Source organism: Chanodichthys erythropterus, chromosome 21, assembly GCF_024489055.1.
Source record: "Chanodichthys erythropterus isolate Z2021 chromosome 21, ASM2448905v1, whole genome shotgun sequence".
Lineage (NCBI taxonomy): Eukaryota > Metazoa > Chordata > Actinopteri > Cypriniformes > Xenocyprididae > Chanodichthys > Chanodichthys erythropterus.
In genome coordinates, this window is record NC_090241.1 from 22,398,426 (window position 1) to 22,412,134 (window position 13,709).

General features: G+C 36.8%; 1 protein-coding gene across 1 annotated transcript; it reads left to right on the forward strand.

Moving 5' to 3' along the window:
• The first annotated feature begins 866 nt into the window (after nt 1-866).
• On the forward strand, nt 867-13,623 carry gpbp1l1 (GC-rich promoter binding protein 1-like 1). Its single transcript, XM_067373934.1, has 12 exons — nt 867-1,194; nt 3,233-4,331; nt 5,553-5,666; nt 5,834-5,963; nt 6,054-6,370; nt 6,553-6,628; nt 6,756-6,952; nt 7,110-7,250; nt 8,836-8,991; nt 9,792-9,910; nt 11,436-11,538; nt 11,668-13,623. The coding sequence occupies exons 3-12, from the start codon at nt 5,607-5,609 to the stop codon at nt 11,824-11,826; spliced, it is 1,458 nt and encodes a 485-aa protein (XP_067230035.1). The 5' UTR covers nt 867-1,194; nt 3,233-4,331; nt 5,553-5,606; the 3' UTR covers nt 11,827-13,623.
• Nucleotides 13,624-13,709: the final 86 nt, after the last annotated feature.

The window sequence follows — 13,709 nt, forward strand, 5'->3', positions numbered from 1 at the left end:
CAATATAAATGTATTACTTGTAAAACTATAAATGTAAATATATTTTATAAAAAATATAGATTTTTAATTAATTATTTATATATATATATATATATATATATATATATATATATATATATATATATATATATATATATATATATATAGTCTATAAGTCTCAATAATGTTGTTCATCATAGCCATGTTCACACTTCGAATTTATTTTTTTAAATTAATTTATTTTTTCATATCTTATTCAAATATATTTTGTTGCTATTTAAATTTAAGCCACTTTTCTGATTAGATAAGATCATATCAGATGTGATTATTCAAAATTTATGAAACTCTGATACAATTATGTCTGAACAACAAAGAAAAGCACAAACATATAAAGTTTTTGTTTAATTATTATTGTATCTAATTATTATTTTCCAAATTAAAAGATTTTTCAGATATATCTGAGTATTATTTACTAAATGGCACCTCATGCTGTTTGTGCAAAAGAGGAATGTGTTGTTTCTGTGATACCTGATAATGTATTTCAACTTCCCAGAGTAAAGACACGATGCACCTATTTGGTCTGCATACTGTATGTTATGCACCAAGTTCATGTATTTTTTTTTTTCCCTTTCTTTCTTTTTTTTCTGAAAAGGCATCTAGTGCGATGTTATATAATACGCAAAGTTATCACCAAAACGTATCCCTGTTCAGATTTTGGTGACAATTCTTTGTGCATTCTGATGTGCATTGATCTGGTTATTTTTCGTTACTTCACGTGTAGTAAAGCCTGTGAAATCAGACACCGTGGACTCGAGAGATGCTTTCTGGTAGAGCTCATTTGCATTTGCGCCCATTCTGCCATGTTGTTCACATAATTTTTTGGTTGTCATTTAACTCAATATATTTCACGAGCAGTGCAAACTTTAAAAGTCCGCACTCTGAGCCCTCTCGAGACTAATTCCTTCAGCTGGCTTGAGCTGAGGGAGAATGTTATGACGCGTCGAGAGCGCTGTGCTCTGCGATCGATTAGCTCGTCTGTGCAGAAGTAGACAGGAACAAGCTAGATGGATTGGCAAAGTCGGAACGAGTGTGATTAAAAAACACAAACAAAATACAGAATCAGAAATACGACAACCTCCAAACTGTCAAATTGACTTGACAAGCGGCGCATCATTGTCTTCGATTAACTTATTGGGATAGACAAGGGATCAAAAGGTAGGTGTATGTCGAAATGTTTATTCGGTTGGTTTGGTGTCGAGAGGGAGCCATTTTAAAACACTTTATTTCTGCTCGGAATGCTAGCTTAGCCTAGTTCGCGCCGTGGCTAAAACAACACGCATTCCGTCAAGACACAAGTCAGAGTCGTTATAATTCACCATTATGTAGCCGTTTAATGATGCCTAAAAGTTTCTTTGCTCTGAAAAGTTTAAATTTAACCAGTCAACGTGGACTAAAAGGTTCATGCACACATTGAATGGCCTACTATGCTAACTGTGCCGTGCTAGCGAGTGTTCTGCAAGGAGAAAGGCGAATTAGTTTTTACTCGTTGTTTGCGATATTTTCTAGTTATGTTTAATTACTATATGCGCCAGAACGTTTGGATGAGTATATTAAATATTAGTTGGCTATTAACACAAATATATTTTAAAGTCGATTTTAGTTTATATCCTGCAGCTAACTCTTTTGCTAGTTTTAAGCCTGCTTTTAGTTTTCCTGCACTTAACTTTCTAACTGTTTTACATTATACAAACTAATTGTTTATCTTACTGTAACGTTAGCTAGAAAATGCATGGCCGTGGGCATATATATTTTATCTAGAATCCCCTGGCAAGGAGATGATTAGTCATGTAGTTCACTCAAAAATTACATTTATTGTCATAATTTACTCTCTCTCTCTCTCTCTCTCTCTCTCTCTCTCTCTCTCTCTTAGTAAATTAGATTAGTAGACTGACAGCCTCAGTCATGATTCACTTTCACTCTTTTTCCATGTAGTGAAAGTCAATTATGACACGAGTTGTCATTCTGCCTATTATTTTGCATTTTTCTCTGAGGGAGAAAAACATAGAATTTTGGAACAACATGCAGATGAGTAGATAATGAGCAGAATGTTTATTTCCATTAAAGTAGTTGTGGTAGCACATTTGTAATCTGTCAAGGCAGTTTAGTGTGCTGACTTTTTATGTTTTGGTGGTTGTTTCTGAGCCAGCATTTGGAACATGAATGTTAACAATTCTTTAATTCGACTTCAAGATTTGGGGGTTAAAATTGTTGACTGTGAAAATGTATGGGTTCCACAACTTCCACTTAAGTAGTTCTGCTTTGTGACTTTTGTCATGAAGTTCAAATATTTCCTATAGTCACTTGGGTAGAGGTGATAGAAACTGCTTGAATAATAATTATTTAAGATTGGAAAAACATTTAAAAAGTTCTGACATATTAAAATGTTATATTGTTCCTCAACAGAATATGTATTATGTATATTAGGGGTGTAACAGTACACAAACATGAAGTTTCGATATGTACCTCAGTACTAAAGTCACGATTTGGTACAGCAGGGGGGAAAACTAAAAATAATATTGCTTCTTTTTTCTTTCCTTTTTTTAAATTAAACATTTATTGAATAAATTGTGTCTCTGTCTTTAAATAAATTACATTATAATTAACTATAAGGATAAAAACAGATCAGTCTCAGGCAGCTAATGCTGTAAACTATACAGCAAGCCCTTTCTTGCACATTATTATAATATTAAAGGTTACAATTGACAACAGAGTCCAAACTATTGCATTCAGTTGCTATTTATTTTTAGATATAATATTCAACACTCAAATGGAAGGAAAGATGTAAATTGCGCACAAGGCAGGTTTTGCATTGACTTCTAAATTTTAATTCATTTTAATTTTTCTGCTCCAATTCATTTTTGAATTATAATCATTTACACTGTTGCTTGTTTTCATGACAAATTAATTTAAACCTATATTAAATAATTGAGACATTACTAACAGGTAAAGTAAATATAATGAATATTTAAGCTAATATAGTACATATATTTAGTGAAATTCCCCCCTCTAGAGTTAATTTTTCTAGAGCACTAACATGCTGTGAACAATAAATGACTTGCCTGAGGAACATAATTAATAATTATTTACATTCATTAATTGCCACATTTTGTAATTAATTAGATTAAAATAATTCAGTCGCTTGACTGATCTAATACATAAATTGATCTAAATATTGCATGTTATTTTTTTACAGAGTTGGTCTGCAGATTAATTGTGAAGATCTGGAGGAAGAGCGACCTGTTGGATTTGTGAATGCAGGATTTTTAGAGACCCAAGATCTCCCAACATGCAATAATACAATCTGGAGTACACCTGTTGTTTCACAGTGAATGTTCAAGGTTTGCTTACACCTGGACGCTTGTGTTTTTTCATTGAGTTTCATTGAATCACCAATGCACGGTACATCGTGTTTAACAAGAATCTGTGCAAATTGGCTTCAAGTTACTCACCTGTGGAAGCTTCTTCTAATTTGATGAACTGGAAGATCGGAAGTGTTGTTAGGAGGCAATTCATATTTACTTTAGATTTTTTCGGTAGCCTAACCTGATATTGGTTCACCAGCCATTTATCAGCCATGTGGGCCGAGAATTAAAGATGTCAAGTTTTCATTGTTTGGTTCACTGAATCAACCAAATTATGAGCTGTTGAAGGTTAAAGCAATTCTCATGACTTTATAACATAAAGCACTTCTAGCTATTGTGATGTGACAAATCAGCCCCCCTCCCCTTTTCGCTCTGACGTAGCACCTTCGCTGTTTTGATGAGGTGAATATATTCAGATCACCACTTTCCGCAAAACAGCATTGTGTGGTACAAACCCACTCTCCGTTTTTTTTGTCGCTGTGTGTGTCTTCAGCCGAAAATGAGTTCGTAAAGGAGCTTCTGAGTGTCAGAGCAGGCACAACGTGCTGCTACCACAAGTCCCCAGAATAAGAGACTGGACTTGTATTCAGTCGCCCTGAATGCACACAGTCATCGTCGGTGAACTAAGGGTGTCGTGGAGAGTCACTCTGGCATTACAGATCAAACACATCCGCTACTCTTCCACAGCTACACGCCACTGATCAAAAACAACACGTCACCATCTTTTCCATCACCTTACAATTTCACCTTGGGCTGCACAAGTTTCACTTCCATCCCCTTGTTTGCACCATCCTGGAAACTGGAGTTTGCCTGTGGCAGGAGCTGCGGTTGTCCTGAGGCTTCAAAGCCCCTGAAAGTGCGTTGGTTGGGCCCTCTACACAGACACAGCCAAGGACAGGGCCATTGAACTACAGAGCCTTTGTCTCTGGGGTAAGAAGCCACAACATTTAGCTGGAATGTTCCTTGGTATTGTTTATTTTGCTCTCTGAATTAGTTACGTCTTGCAGTATGTAATGAAATGTAATGTAATTGTCATTCTGTTGTATTAATTGTTTTAAAGTTGGTTTTCGTTAAGTCTAAACAAATAGGCAATCATATCAAGGCCAGTAGAGAAATAAAACAGAAGTTAGTTTTTTGTTTTAATGTTTAACCCAGAAACTGTTAGCTTGTCTTTAAAAAAAAAAAAGACATTAAATATGCTAAATTATTTTCTCTTAAAATCAGCATTAAAATAAATCTGTTTTGTTTTATTCTTTAAACATTTTTTCGCCTCAATGTTTAAATCAGAATGTTGTAACTCAATATTTCTGTGACAATGACATTTCCCTCTGGTGATGTATGCTAGACCACTCCAAGTGGTTTTCTGATAGGTTCAAATATTTGGGCCTGCTCCTTCACTCTGTATAGAGCCTAGGGCTGTCACAGGTGTGATTTCTAAAGACACATTTTTCAATCGTATCTGTCAGGTTGGGCATATTTTATGCATGATATTCCTAAAATCATTTGTAGCACCTTTAAAATGCAGATACAACTGTAAGCAAGCCATTTATAGGTTGATTTCTTGTTTTCAAAGCATTTCTCTTTTCAAAGTATTCTCTTCAGCCTGACTCAGCAACATTGGCTCAACCAATGACATGAGTTTCAGGTCAAGACTGTCTGTTTGCCTGACCTTTGGCTGACATTCAAAACTTGTTTGAAAACAGTCATTGTTTTTGCATTTGTTGTTGCTAAAATTACACTTTTCACCTTTTAAAAGATACCATGAAATCAAAGATGAAAATTCTTATTTTCATATGAAATATTGCAGTATTTACTGAAATGATTTATCTGTGCATATCATTATTTTTTCATATGCCCTTGTAATCTTTTATCAAAAACATGTCGCCTCCTCCTCCTCGCAACAACATTAAGAATGATAAACTGTGCGCTGGCGTGAATACTGGGCAATAAGATTAACAAACGACAAGGATCCAGTCAAAGTCAGGTCCCATCCTACAAGTTAAAGAAGCCTTTTCACTTAGATATGTCACAAATAGGGAAAAAACACAATTGCAATTTCCATTTCATGCTGGCTTTAAATGTATTTGCTTTATTGGGAGGTATTTGTTGTAGTAGATTATAGTTACATGATGTTGTTGCTTGTATTGTCAGTTCAGGCCATGAGGTTTGATGCCTCCATCCACTGACGGGAGACACTGGACCTAAATGGCGCAGCATGACTTTGTTCCTGCCTGGCTTAACTTCTCCACGCCTCAGCCCGCCAAGGTATTGTAATGGATTGTTGACTTTGTATTGACTTTGTGCATTAAAAAAAAAAAAAATCGGGACAGCATAACTCAACTGACTCTTAGTTCTCTTGAGCCTAATCATTCTTTTCTAAAATAAGCTTTTTAAAGCTGAAGCTATCTGTGTGGGGTTTTTTTGTTTTTCAGTCCCCTGCTGCCCCCCTTGAGAAGCATGGAGAGCACTTTCCCCGCGGAGACAGCCGGCCGGGAGTAAACCGTCGCAGACACAACTCCTCTGATGGCTTCTTCAACAATGACCCACTAAGAGCCCCTGGAGGTTGCTGAACATGCATTTAAATTCCTTCTCATGTAGAGTTAACCTGCTTTTTGACCTGCCCTCTGTAATAGCTGTTCATTTTCTCTTCAGGTGATGGGTGGCAGCAGCCATCTCTGTTGAGGCATGACTCTGTTGACTCTGGTGTTGCGAAGGGGAGTCAGGGGGGATTGGGAGGCGGAACAGGGTGGAAGGAGACCCCCAGCTGGCATGGGGTACCGAGGGGCCAGGAAGGTCCTCACCACCACCATGCTCGGCATATCAAACGTGGTGGAGGTGAAAGGGACAGACAAGGGGGCCACCGACAACGTAATGGAAACTTTCATCCACGCAAAGGTGGCTCTTATCAGGACAGATATTCTGATGAGGAGCGCAACGATGACAAGCTCAAGTTTGTTGATGAGGATTTTGTAAGTATTTTTTTTCCTCTTGAGATTGTTTACTTGTGTAGTGAGGTCACACCCCTACCAGGCATGAATTAACTGGTTATGTCATTAAAGAGGTTTAGTTCTGCCATTCTTTACATGCCTTGTGATGATCTGACTGCATAGTTAGTTTGCATTCATGCTTTCTGTTTTCATGTGAATTTCAGCCCTCCTTGAACCCAGAGACAACTGGAAAGCCAGCAAGTCAGCCTCGTGCTGTCGGGACTCCGGCAGGAGTATGGGGTAAAGTTGCTTTCGTTTATGGAGTAAACCATGTTCCACCTGCATAGTATTAAAATATTATACATTTACATTTATTGGTTTGTTCTGAAAGGTTTTTTTTTTTGTTTTTTTTCAACTTCTGTTGCAGAGAACCCCCCTAGTGCTAAGCAGGCTATGTCTAAGATGCTGGTCATTAAGAAAGTGTCTAAGGAGGACCCCAGTGCTGCATTTTCGGCTGGCTTTGCCAGCGCTGGCCCTCTGCCCGCCAATGGTTCTAAAGTCCCCATCACTGGACCCAGTGTCTACAAGAATCTGGTGCCCAAACCTGCCACTGCCCCCACCAAGGTACTGAGCTAGTGGATCTGAAAATAGTACTTGTGTGATGTTTGTGATTTGTTTACACCAGCTTATTTAATCACATCACTTATTTCCTAATGTTATTTTTATTGCATTAGGGCAATTGCGGTGTTTTCGTTTAATAAATAAAAACCTTTTTTTATAGTCTGGCCCATGGAAACCCAATGGAAGGGAAACTAAAGTGGGTTCGCATTTCTCTGGACGGGATTCAGCCTTCACCAGCCCTGTGTCTGTGACCAAACCTCTGACACCTGTCAGTGCACCTGCCCATGGCACTTCTAAAGAGGTAAAATGACAAAGTCAGGCAGGGAGGCTGTTTCTCTTATTAGGTGGTTGTAATTAAACCAAGCTATTGTCATTTTAAGATGTCAGAGCTGATTATTATGATTATAAATCGTTCATTTTCCAAATGTTTTATAACACAGGGAGCTTCTTTCTTAAAACTCTTATGCCGGGTTCAGATTACATTTTATTTTTGTCTCTTTTGATAGTCACTGTGTCAGAGTATGCAATTTTTACTCCTAAGTTGTTGTCATGTCATGGACAAGAAACATGTCAGGCACTTTGCTTCCCAGTCATCGCTTACCGTCTTTAACAACGTGTGTGATGTCATCGAGAAGGAGGAACTAGCGATTAATTTCCAGAAAAAAGAGCAGTAAACAAACAATGGCTACATGGCGTGTTTTGTACTGGCTGTCTTGTTGCCAGAAAAAGCCCCCCCAAAAAAGAACCCAACAGTTGACATGTTCCTGTGCCATAGCTCCACAAACCTTTCCTTCATCGCATAATTCAACTTAGCAGCACCAATACCATTGTTTCTCTTTTGTTTCGCCATGTTTAAAAGCTGTGTATGAAAGAGCTTCTATTCTCCTATTGGTCAACATCACAGATGTGATGGAACCTGTCGTGGAGGGCTGGGGGGAAAAAATGAATCATGTTAGTCTTTCTGTCAGGATGTCATTAAGTGTCACAGATGTGGTGTTGGTTGTTGTCTACTATGACACACTGTACGAGATTAACCTTTTGTACAACGCCCATTGTAATTACGAATCACCACGACTCTCTACGTCAAACGGATCATAAAATCGGGCTGATATTGTGTAGTCTGAACCTGGCATTAAAGGAACTACACTGCAGACCATTTACTGTTCAATATACACCTTTTTCTAAATCAGTAGAAGTCTGATTTGTATAGGTTTAATGTATTAAGTCCATTTACTTCATATTCTTAAAGTTACTTCTGTCTGGGTCTTTAAAGATCCATCACATAGATGGGTCCAGCTTTAACCATTTACTTGTAAGTGTCTTTTGCTAGCTGCCTGGAGAATTAACATCAGTTCCTTATCTTTGTTGTTCCACCCATTAAATTAAATATTATCCAAATATAAAAAAAAATTACAATTGCATTGACTTGCCACACCAAAAACGGTTTCTAAATTCCTTTTAATCTCTTGCCAATAAGGAACTAGTACTCGACATTCCTAAAAAAAAATATATATATATATATATATATATATATATATATATATATATATATATATAATATAATATAATATAATATAATATAATATAATATAATATAATATAATATAATATAATATAATATAATATAATGATAGTGGTTGGCTTCATTTCTTTTCTTGTATCTTTGTACTGTGTGGCCATATGCCAAACACACAATCAGTTTGCGATTGATCAAAAAATGTTTACAACATCTTCTCTTCTCTTCCTCTCTATTCTCCATTATTCAATAGACATCAGAATGCTATCATTTTTATCCATAGGAGAAAATCAATAATCAACATGCTTACCCAGCATTTCATATTTATCTTTCTATCTCTTTTTCTCCCCCTCTCTCCCTCCCTCTATAGCCACCCTCCAGCACCACCCCTCCGATAGACATCACCCCCTCACGGCTAAAACTGATGCGCCGCAGCACAGACCGCAAGAGTGAGTTCCTGCGTGGACTAAAGGATGAGAGAAACGGGGATATGAGTGACTGCCACAGCCCAGGAGCTCCAGCAGAGGTGCAGATGAATTCATCTCTGATCTGCTGTCTGTTAGCAGTAGTAATTAGCTGATTCATTTGCCTTTATTTGTTCATTTTAAGATTCAGTATTGGTTCAGATTTTCACCCTTACATCATTTACAGTTTTGTTTTTGTTTTTTGGCATTATGTTAGCCATCATCCACTAGTTTTTGTCTTGAACAGCTGTTCATTATGAACAATCATAGTATTTGTCAACTTAATTATGCTGCATTAGTTTTTGCTTATTTTAGTGATTTTAAGTTTGTGTACACTAAGACGGTGTCATTTTACTAATATTTATATTTTAGTTTTTTTTTTTTTTGTTTGTTTTTTTTTACTTTAACAAACTCATTTCAGTTAGTTGCCAACATTTCTCATTTTCATTTAAGTTTTAGTTTTTCATCTAATATTTAATTTATTTTACTTTAATATACAAAAACACTTTAATAATGAAGAAATAAACTATCCAAGAACACATCTGATACTCAAAAAAAAAAAAGAATAAAAACTATGGGTGCTCTGGAAAGGGTACAAGATAAAAAAATATATTAGTGGATATTTCCGTGCAAAATCAAAGCTTACTTCCAGGCACTTTCAGCCTTTGTTAGAGGGGCTACATCTTTAAAAACACCAACACACATCGGCCCAAACAGGCCTTCATCAGGGTGTAAAAATAGTTTTAGTTTATGTTAATAGTAATAGCCCTGCAATAAGCAGTTGATAGATTTTGTGTTGCCACATATTTATGTTTGCTAAAGCCTTCGTTTGTGATTTATTGTGATTTTACTCTTTGTTCAGGGAGAGGGAAGCACCCCTGAACCAAAAGAGTTTGGAGAGAGTCATGAGAACGGCATCTCCCACTCTCTCAGTGACTCAGACCCAGAGCACTTGTCCAGCTCTCTGGAGGCGGAACACAGGTCAGAGCAAACACAAACACTTCAACGCATTCTCCTCTATCAGACACATATAAGCTCAATTCCCAAATCTAGTGTTCCACCTACATGGGCAAATGCCTTCTAATAGATTAAATGGTATGTCACAAGTGACTGATTTGGAATGCTTTACATGGACACTGGGCAGCAACTACGGCCCTGTTTCCACCTGGTATTAAGATGCATATTGGTTGATCGGATCACAAGTGGACGATGCTAAAATGTAAACGTTTTTAGCTTGTCCTCTTTCGACCACTTCCAGAGGTAGTCGAAAATCCATTTTGAAGACCGGATTGCTTTCGTAGTGGAAACGCTCATGTGGTTGAATGTGGCCACTAAAGACCACCTACTGACCTAACACATAAACATTATGGGAAGCTCGCTAGCCAGACGGGAGAAGACCCAAGTTTGGTTTGAAGATGAAAATGTACCAAGCACAATGTCTCACCATTTCTTATTTCTAACACGCACTGCGGCTGTCAGAGCAGAAAGAAAGCTGCTGCTGTCCATATGTTTTTCTTTTGTCTCTGGACACGTTCATATGTAAATTGCCCGAGCCTATTTTGTCCATTCGATTGAAAGATCTGAAAAAAAACATGAATTTACCCGCATAGACCCTCCCCTTGAAGAAACCAGGACAGAAGTGGTTGAAAGTGGACATGAGAGACTGATTAAAATACCTGGTGTAAACGGTAATGTGTCTCCCTCATCTACTTGTGATTCCGATCCACCAAAACGCATCTTAATGCTAGGTGGAAACAGGGCCTACATGTATCATAGACACAGGAATATGGAAGACAGTTGAGTTCATTAGCTGGCCATTAGCATATTGGTTGGTGGAATATTTGGTTTTAATTAAACTTTTATTTTATGATAATAGAATAAATTTTTACTATTAGTGAAAAGTATACATTTTATTTCTTAATGCATTTAATTTTTTTTAAATGCATTTTTTATATCAAATTTAAATTGGGTTATATGCAAGCAAATTTCTCTTGGTTCAAACACCATAAACGATTTATTTTTTCATTGAGTTCATCACAGTTTATCTGAGATTGCTTTCTTAATGAAGCATACATGCAATGCCACATTATAATTTTCCCAAAACTAGGTATCTTTGATACCTTGGAGGCACACTTAGAAAAGCATTCTCATGCTTACAGAAATAATGTTGTGGCTATCATTTTCAAAAGCTTTCCATGCATGTAGATTTTATTTAAATTAAATTAGCTTATTTGCAAGCAAATTTCCCTTGGTTCATTCACTATAATCTTTTTTTTTTTTTTTTCCTTTTTTCCACTGAGTTCATAGTTTATCTGAGACTGCTTTCCTCATGAAGGATACATGCAATGCCACCTAATAATTTTTTTTAAAACTATGTATCTTTGATACTTTGGAGGCACATTTAAAGATGTGTACATTTTAAATGCACACTAGGTTTTTGAACAGAGCCACACATTGATCTGCCTACAAAGGCAGCATGCTCACACATGTGGATCCTCTCTGACAGATTGCTGAAGGCTATGGGATGGCAAGAATACCCAGAAAATGATGACAACTTCCAGCCCCTCACTGAAGACGAACTCAAAGAGTTTCAAGCTAAAACTGAACAGGTATGGAAAATGCATGCATATAGTGTCCGTTTTATTTTTAGTTTATTGTTGGTTTAAAATTAAGTGCATCATAGACATTTATAGTTAATTTCCCCTCGTGACTGACTATATATGTGTGTTTTGTGTCAGATGAAGAAGAAGATTGGTCTTGGGCGTAACGGTGTGCTCTTGAAGCCACGTAGTGTGGCCCTGCTAACATGGAGGAACACCCCAAACCCTGGCCTGGAAGAGGGCTCCGAGTCTGAGACGAGCAGTAGCAGCCAGACCTCCGATGATGACGATACCTAATGTGGCTTTAAACACCACTCTCACATTTCCCTTTCTCTCTTTCTCTTAACCTGTCTCCTCCATCACATCCATTTATTTCAATCTAAAAGAAGAAGAGAGGAACGATTCTTTTCATGGACAAGAAACATTTGTCATATCCCAGGCGGAGAGAAAAAGAATTCACTTGTCACCTCATTGGCAATGTCTTTGTTTGATTTTTTTTTTTTTTTTTCTTTTTTTTTTTCTCCACTCTTCTCTCTTCTTGTCTGCTTTTTGTTCTTTATCCTGAACTAGAAATGTCAAAGAAAGCCACATGCACCCCTCCACCAGATCTTTTTTGTTTTGCTTGGGAAAAAGACTAATTCATAATAATAACAACACCAATTATAACCGTGATTTAACGTGAAATATGACATCATTCTGAATGTTCTATAAAATGGCTTTGTCACCTTTCAGAAAGATTTTTTTTCCTTTTCGCGAAAACAATTCGTAGCATTAGTGTTAAGATGAAACAATCATTGTGAGCCGCTGACTGCGACATTGCTCCCAGTCCCTCATAGAAATGTACTCAAGCCAGTCATCCCTGCAGCAAGGAAGAACTAAAGCAACACCGAATGGACTGTCACGTGCAGTCTGGCAGCTAGAACATCAGTCCATTTCTGGCTCCAGCTCCAGCAAACCCTGCTCATTTTCACTATTTTCATTCTGCAGAATCATACTAATATATCTGATTTCATGTCTCCCAAGTACACATGTGAGAACCTTAAAGGTTAGAATTGAAACCTAGCTTGCGGAAGAGTTTGTCGGGAACTGGTTTTTGAATAAAGGTAAAGTTTGAATGGAAGGGTCTTTGTTTTATATGTTGCGTTCTGGTACGCCAGACGAACATACAGATGTTCAGTTCACTTAGGTTGGGTTCTGTTCAAAACGTTCAAAAAAAATCATAAACAGACTGCTGTCTTCTTTTTTGACCATATATGGTATAAAGCAGTTTTTTTTTTCCTGAGTAACCTAAAAGCTGATTTAAACCATATTGAAATCCTGAACATTTCAGAGTTATTCTATAAAAAGCATTCTCATGCTTACAGAAATAATGCTGTGGCAATCATTTTCAAAAGCTTTACATTCATTGCATGTGGATTGATAAAGGGGTATTCAGTAAACACAAGAAAGGTTTGATGAACTTATTCCCTCACAAATCCCAAATAAAATCTACCCAATGGAATAGAAAGCATTAAACATTATTTGGTTTATGTAATGTTTACAATGCAGGAATTGATCCAATGTCTATGGTTTGTAATGACTGTGAACATTGTTTGAGCGATTAAGTAAGATGGCTTGCACGCTTTGTTTTGCTATGTTGTTCCTTAAACAGTTCATTTGAGGTTCATTTTGGGCGCTGAGTTCTATCCCTGCTGCTGGCAGTGAAGTAGAGATCCATCTTGATTCTTTAAAAGTTCTTTATTTCATGAGGGACTGCTGGTGTAAATTGTGCATCTCCTTTTTTTTGTACCTTGTTTTTGCTGATAGGGTATAAAAATTGCTTTATCACAGATTTAAGTTTCTTTTTTAATTTTGGTACAGCTGTAAAAATTCCCACATAGTTTTTTTTTTTTCTTTCTTTCTTCTTTTGTTTGCATTATATTGTTTCTGCAGCCTTGATATTCAGGGTGGATTGTAAAAAAATATAAGAATAAAAAATTGTGAGTTTTGGAAGATTAAGATTATTTTGATAACATTATTTACAGATTTGAGAAGATAAAAGGTCCTGTATGGGTTTATCTGTATGAGACAAAGCAGACATAAACTACTGCATCACAATGAAAAGATCGGAGAAAAAAATTGTAATAAATATTTTGCATCAGTTTGCCAAATATGTCCAGCCTTTCGTTTTCTGCTGAAAC

Bases quoted from the DNA above. Each gene is read 5' to 3' on its own strand.
- gpbp1l1 (XM_067373934.1), top strand. From the start codon at position 5,607: ATGGCGCAGCATGACTTTGTTCCTGCCTGGCTTAACTTCTCCACGCCT. The intron at 5,667-5,833 runs GTATTGTAATGG...TTTGTTTTTCAG, and splicing joins CCACGCCTCAGCCCGCCAAG to TCCCCTGCTGCCCCCCTTGA. The intron at 9,911-11,435 runs GTCAGAGCAAAC...CCTCTCTGACAG, and splicing joins TCTCTGGAGGCGGAACACAG to ATTGCTGAAGGCTATGGGAT.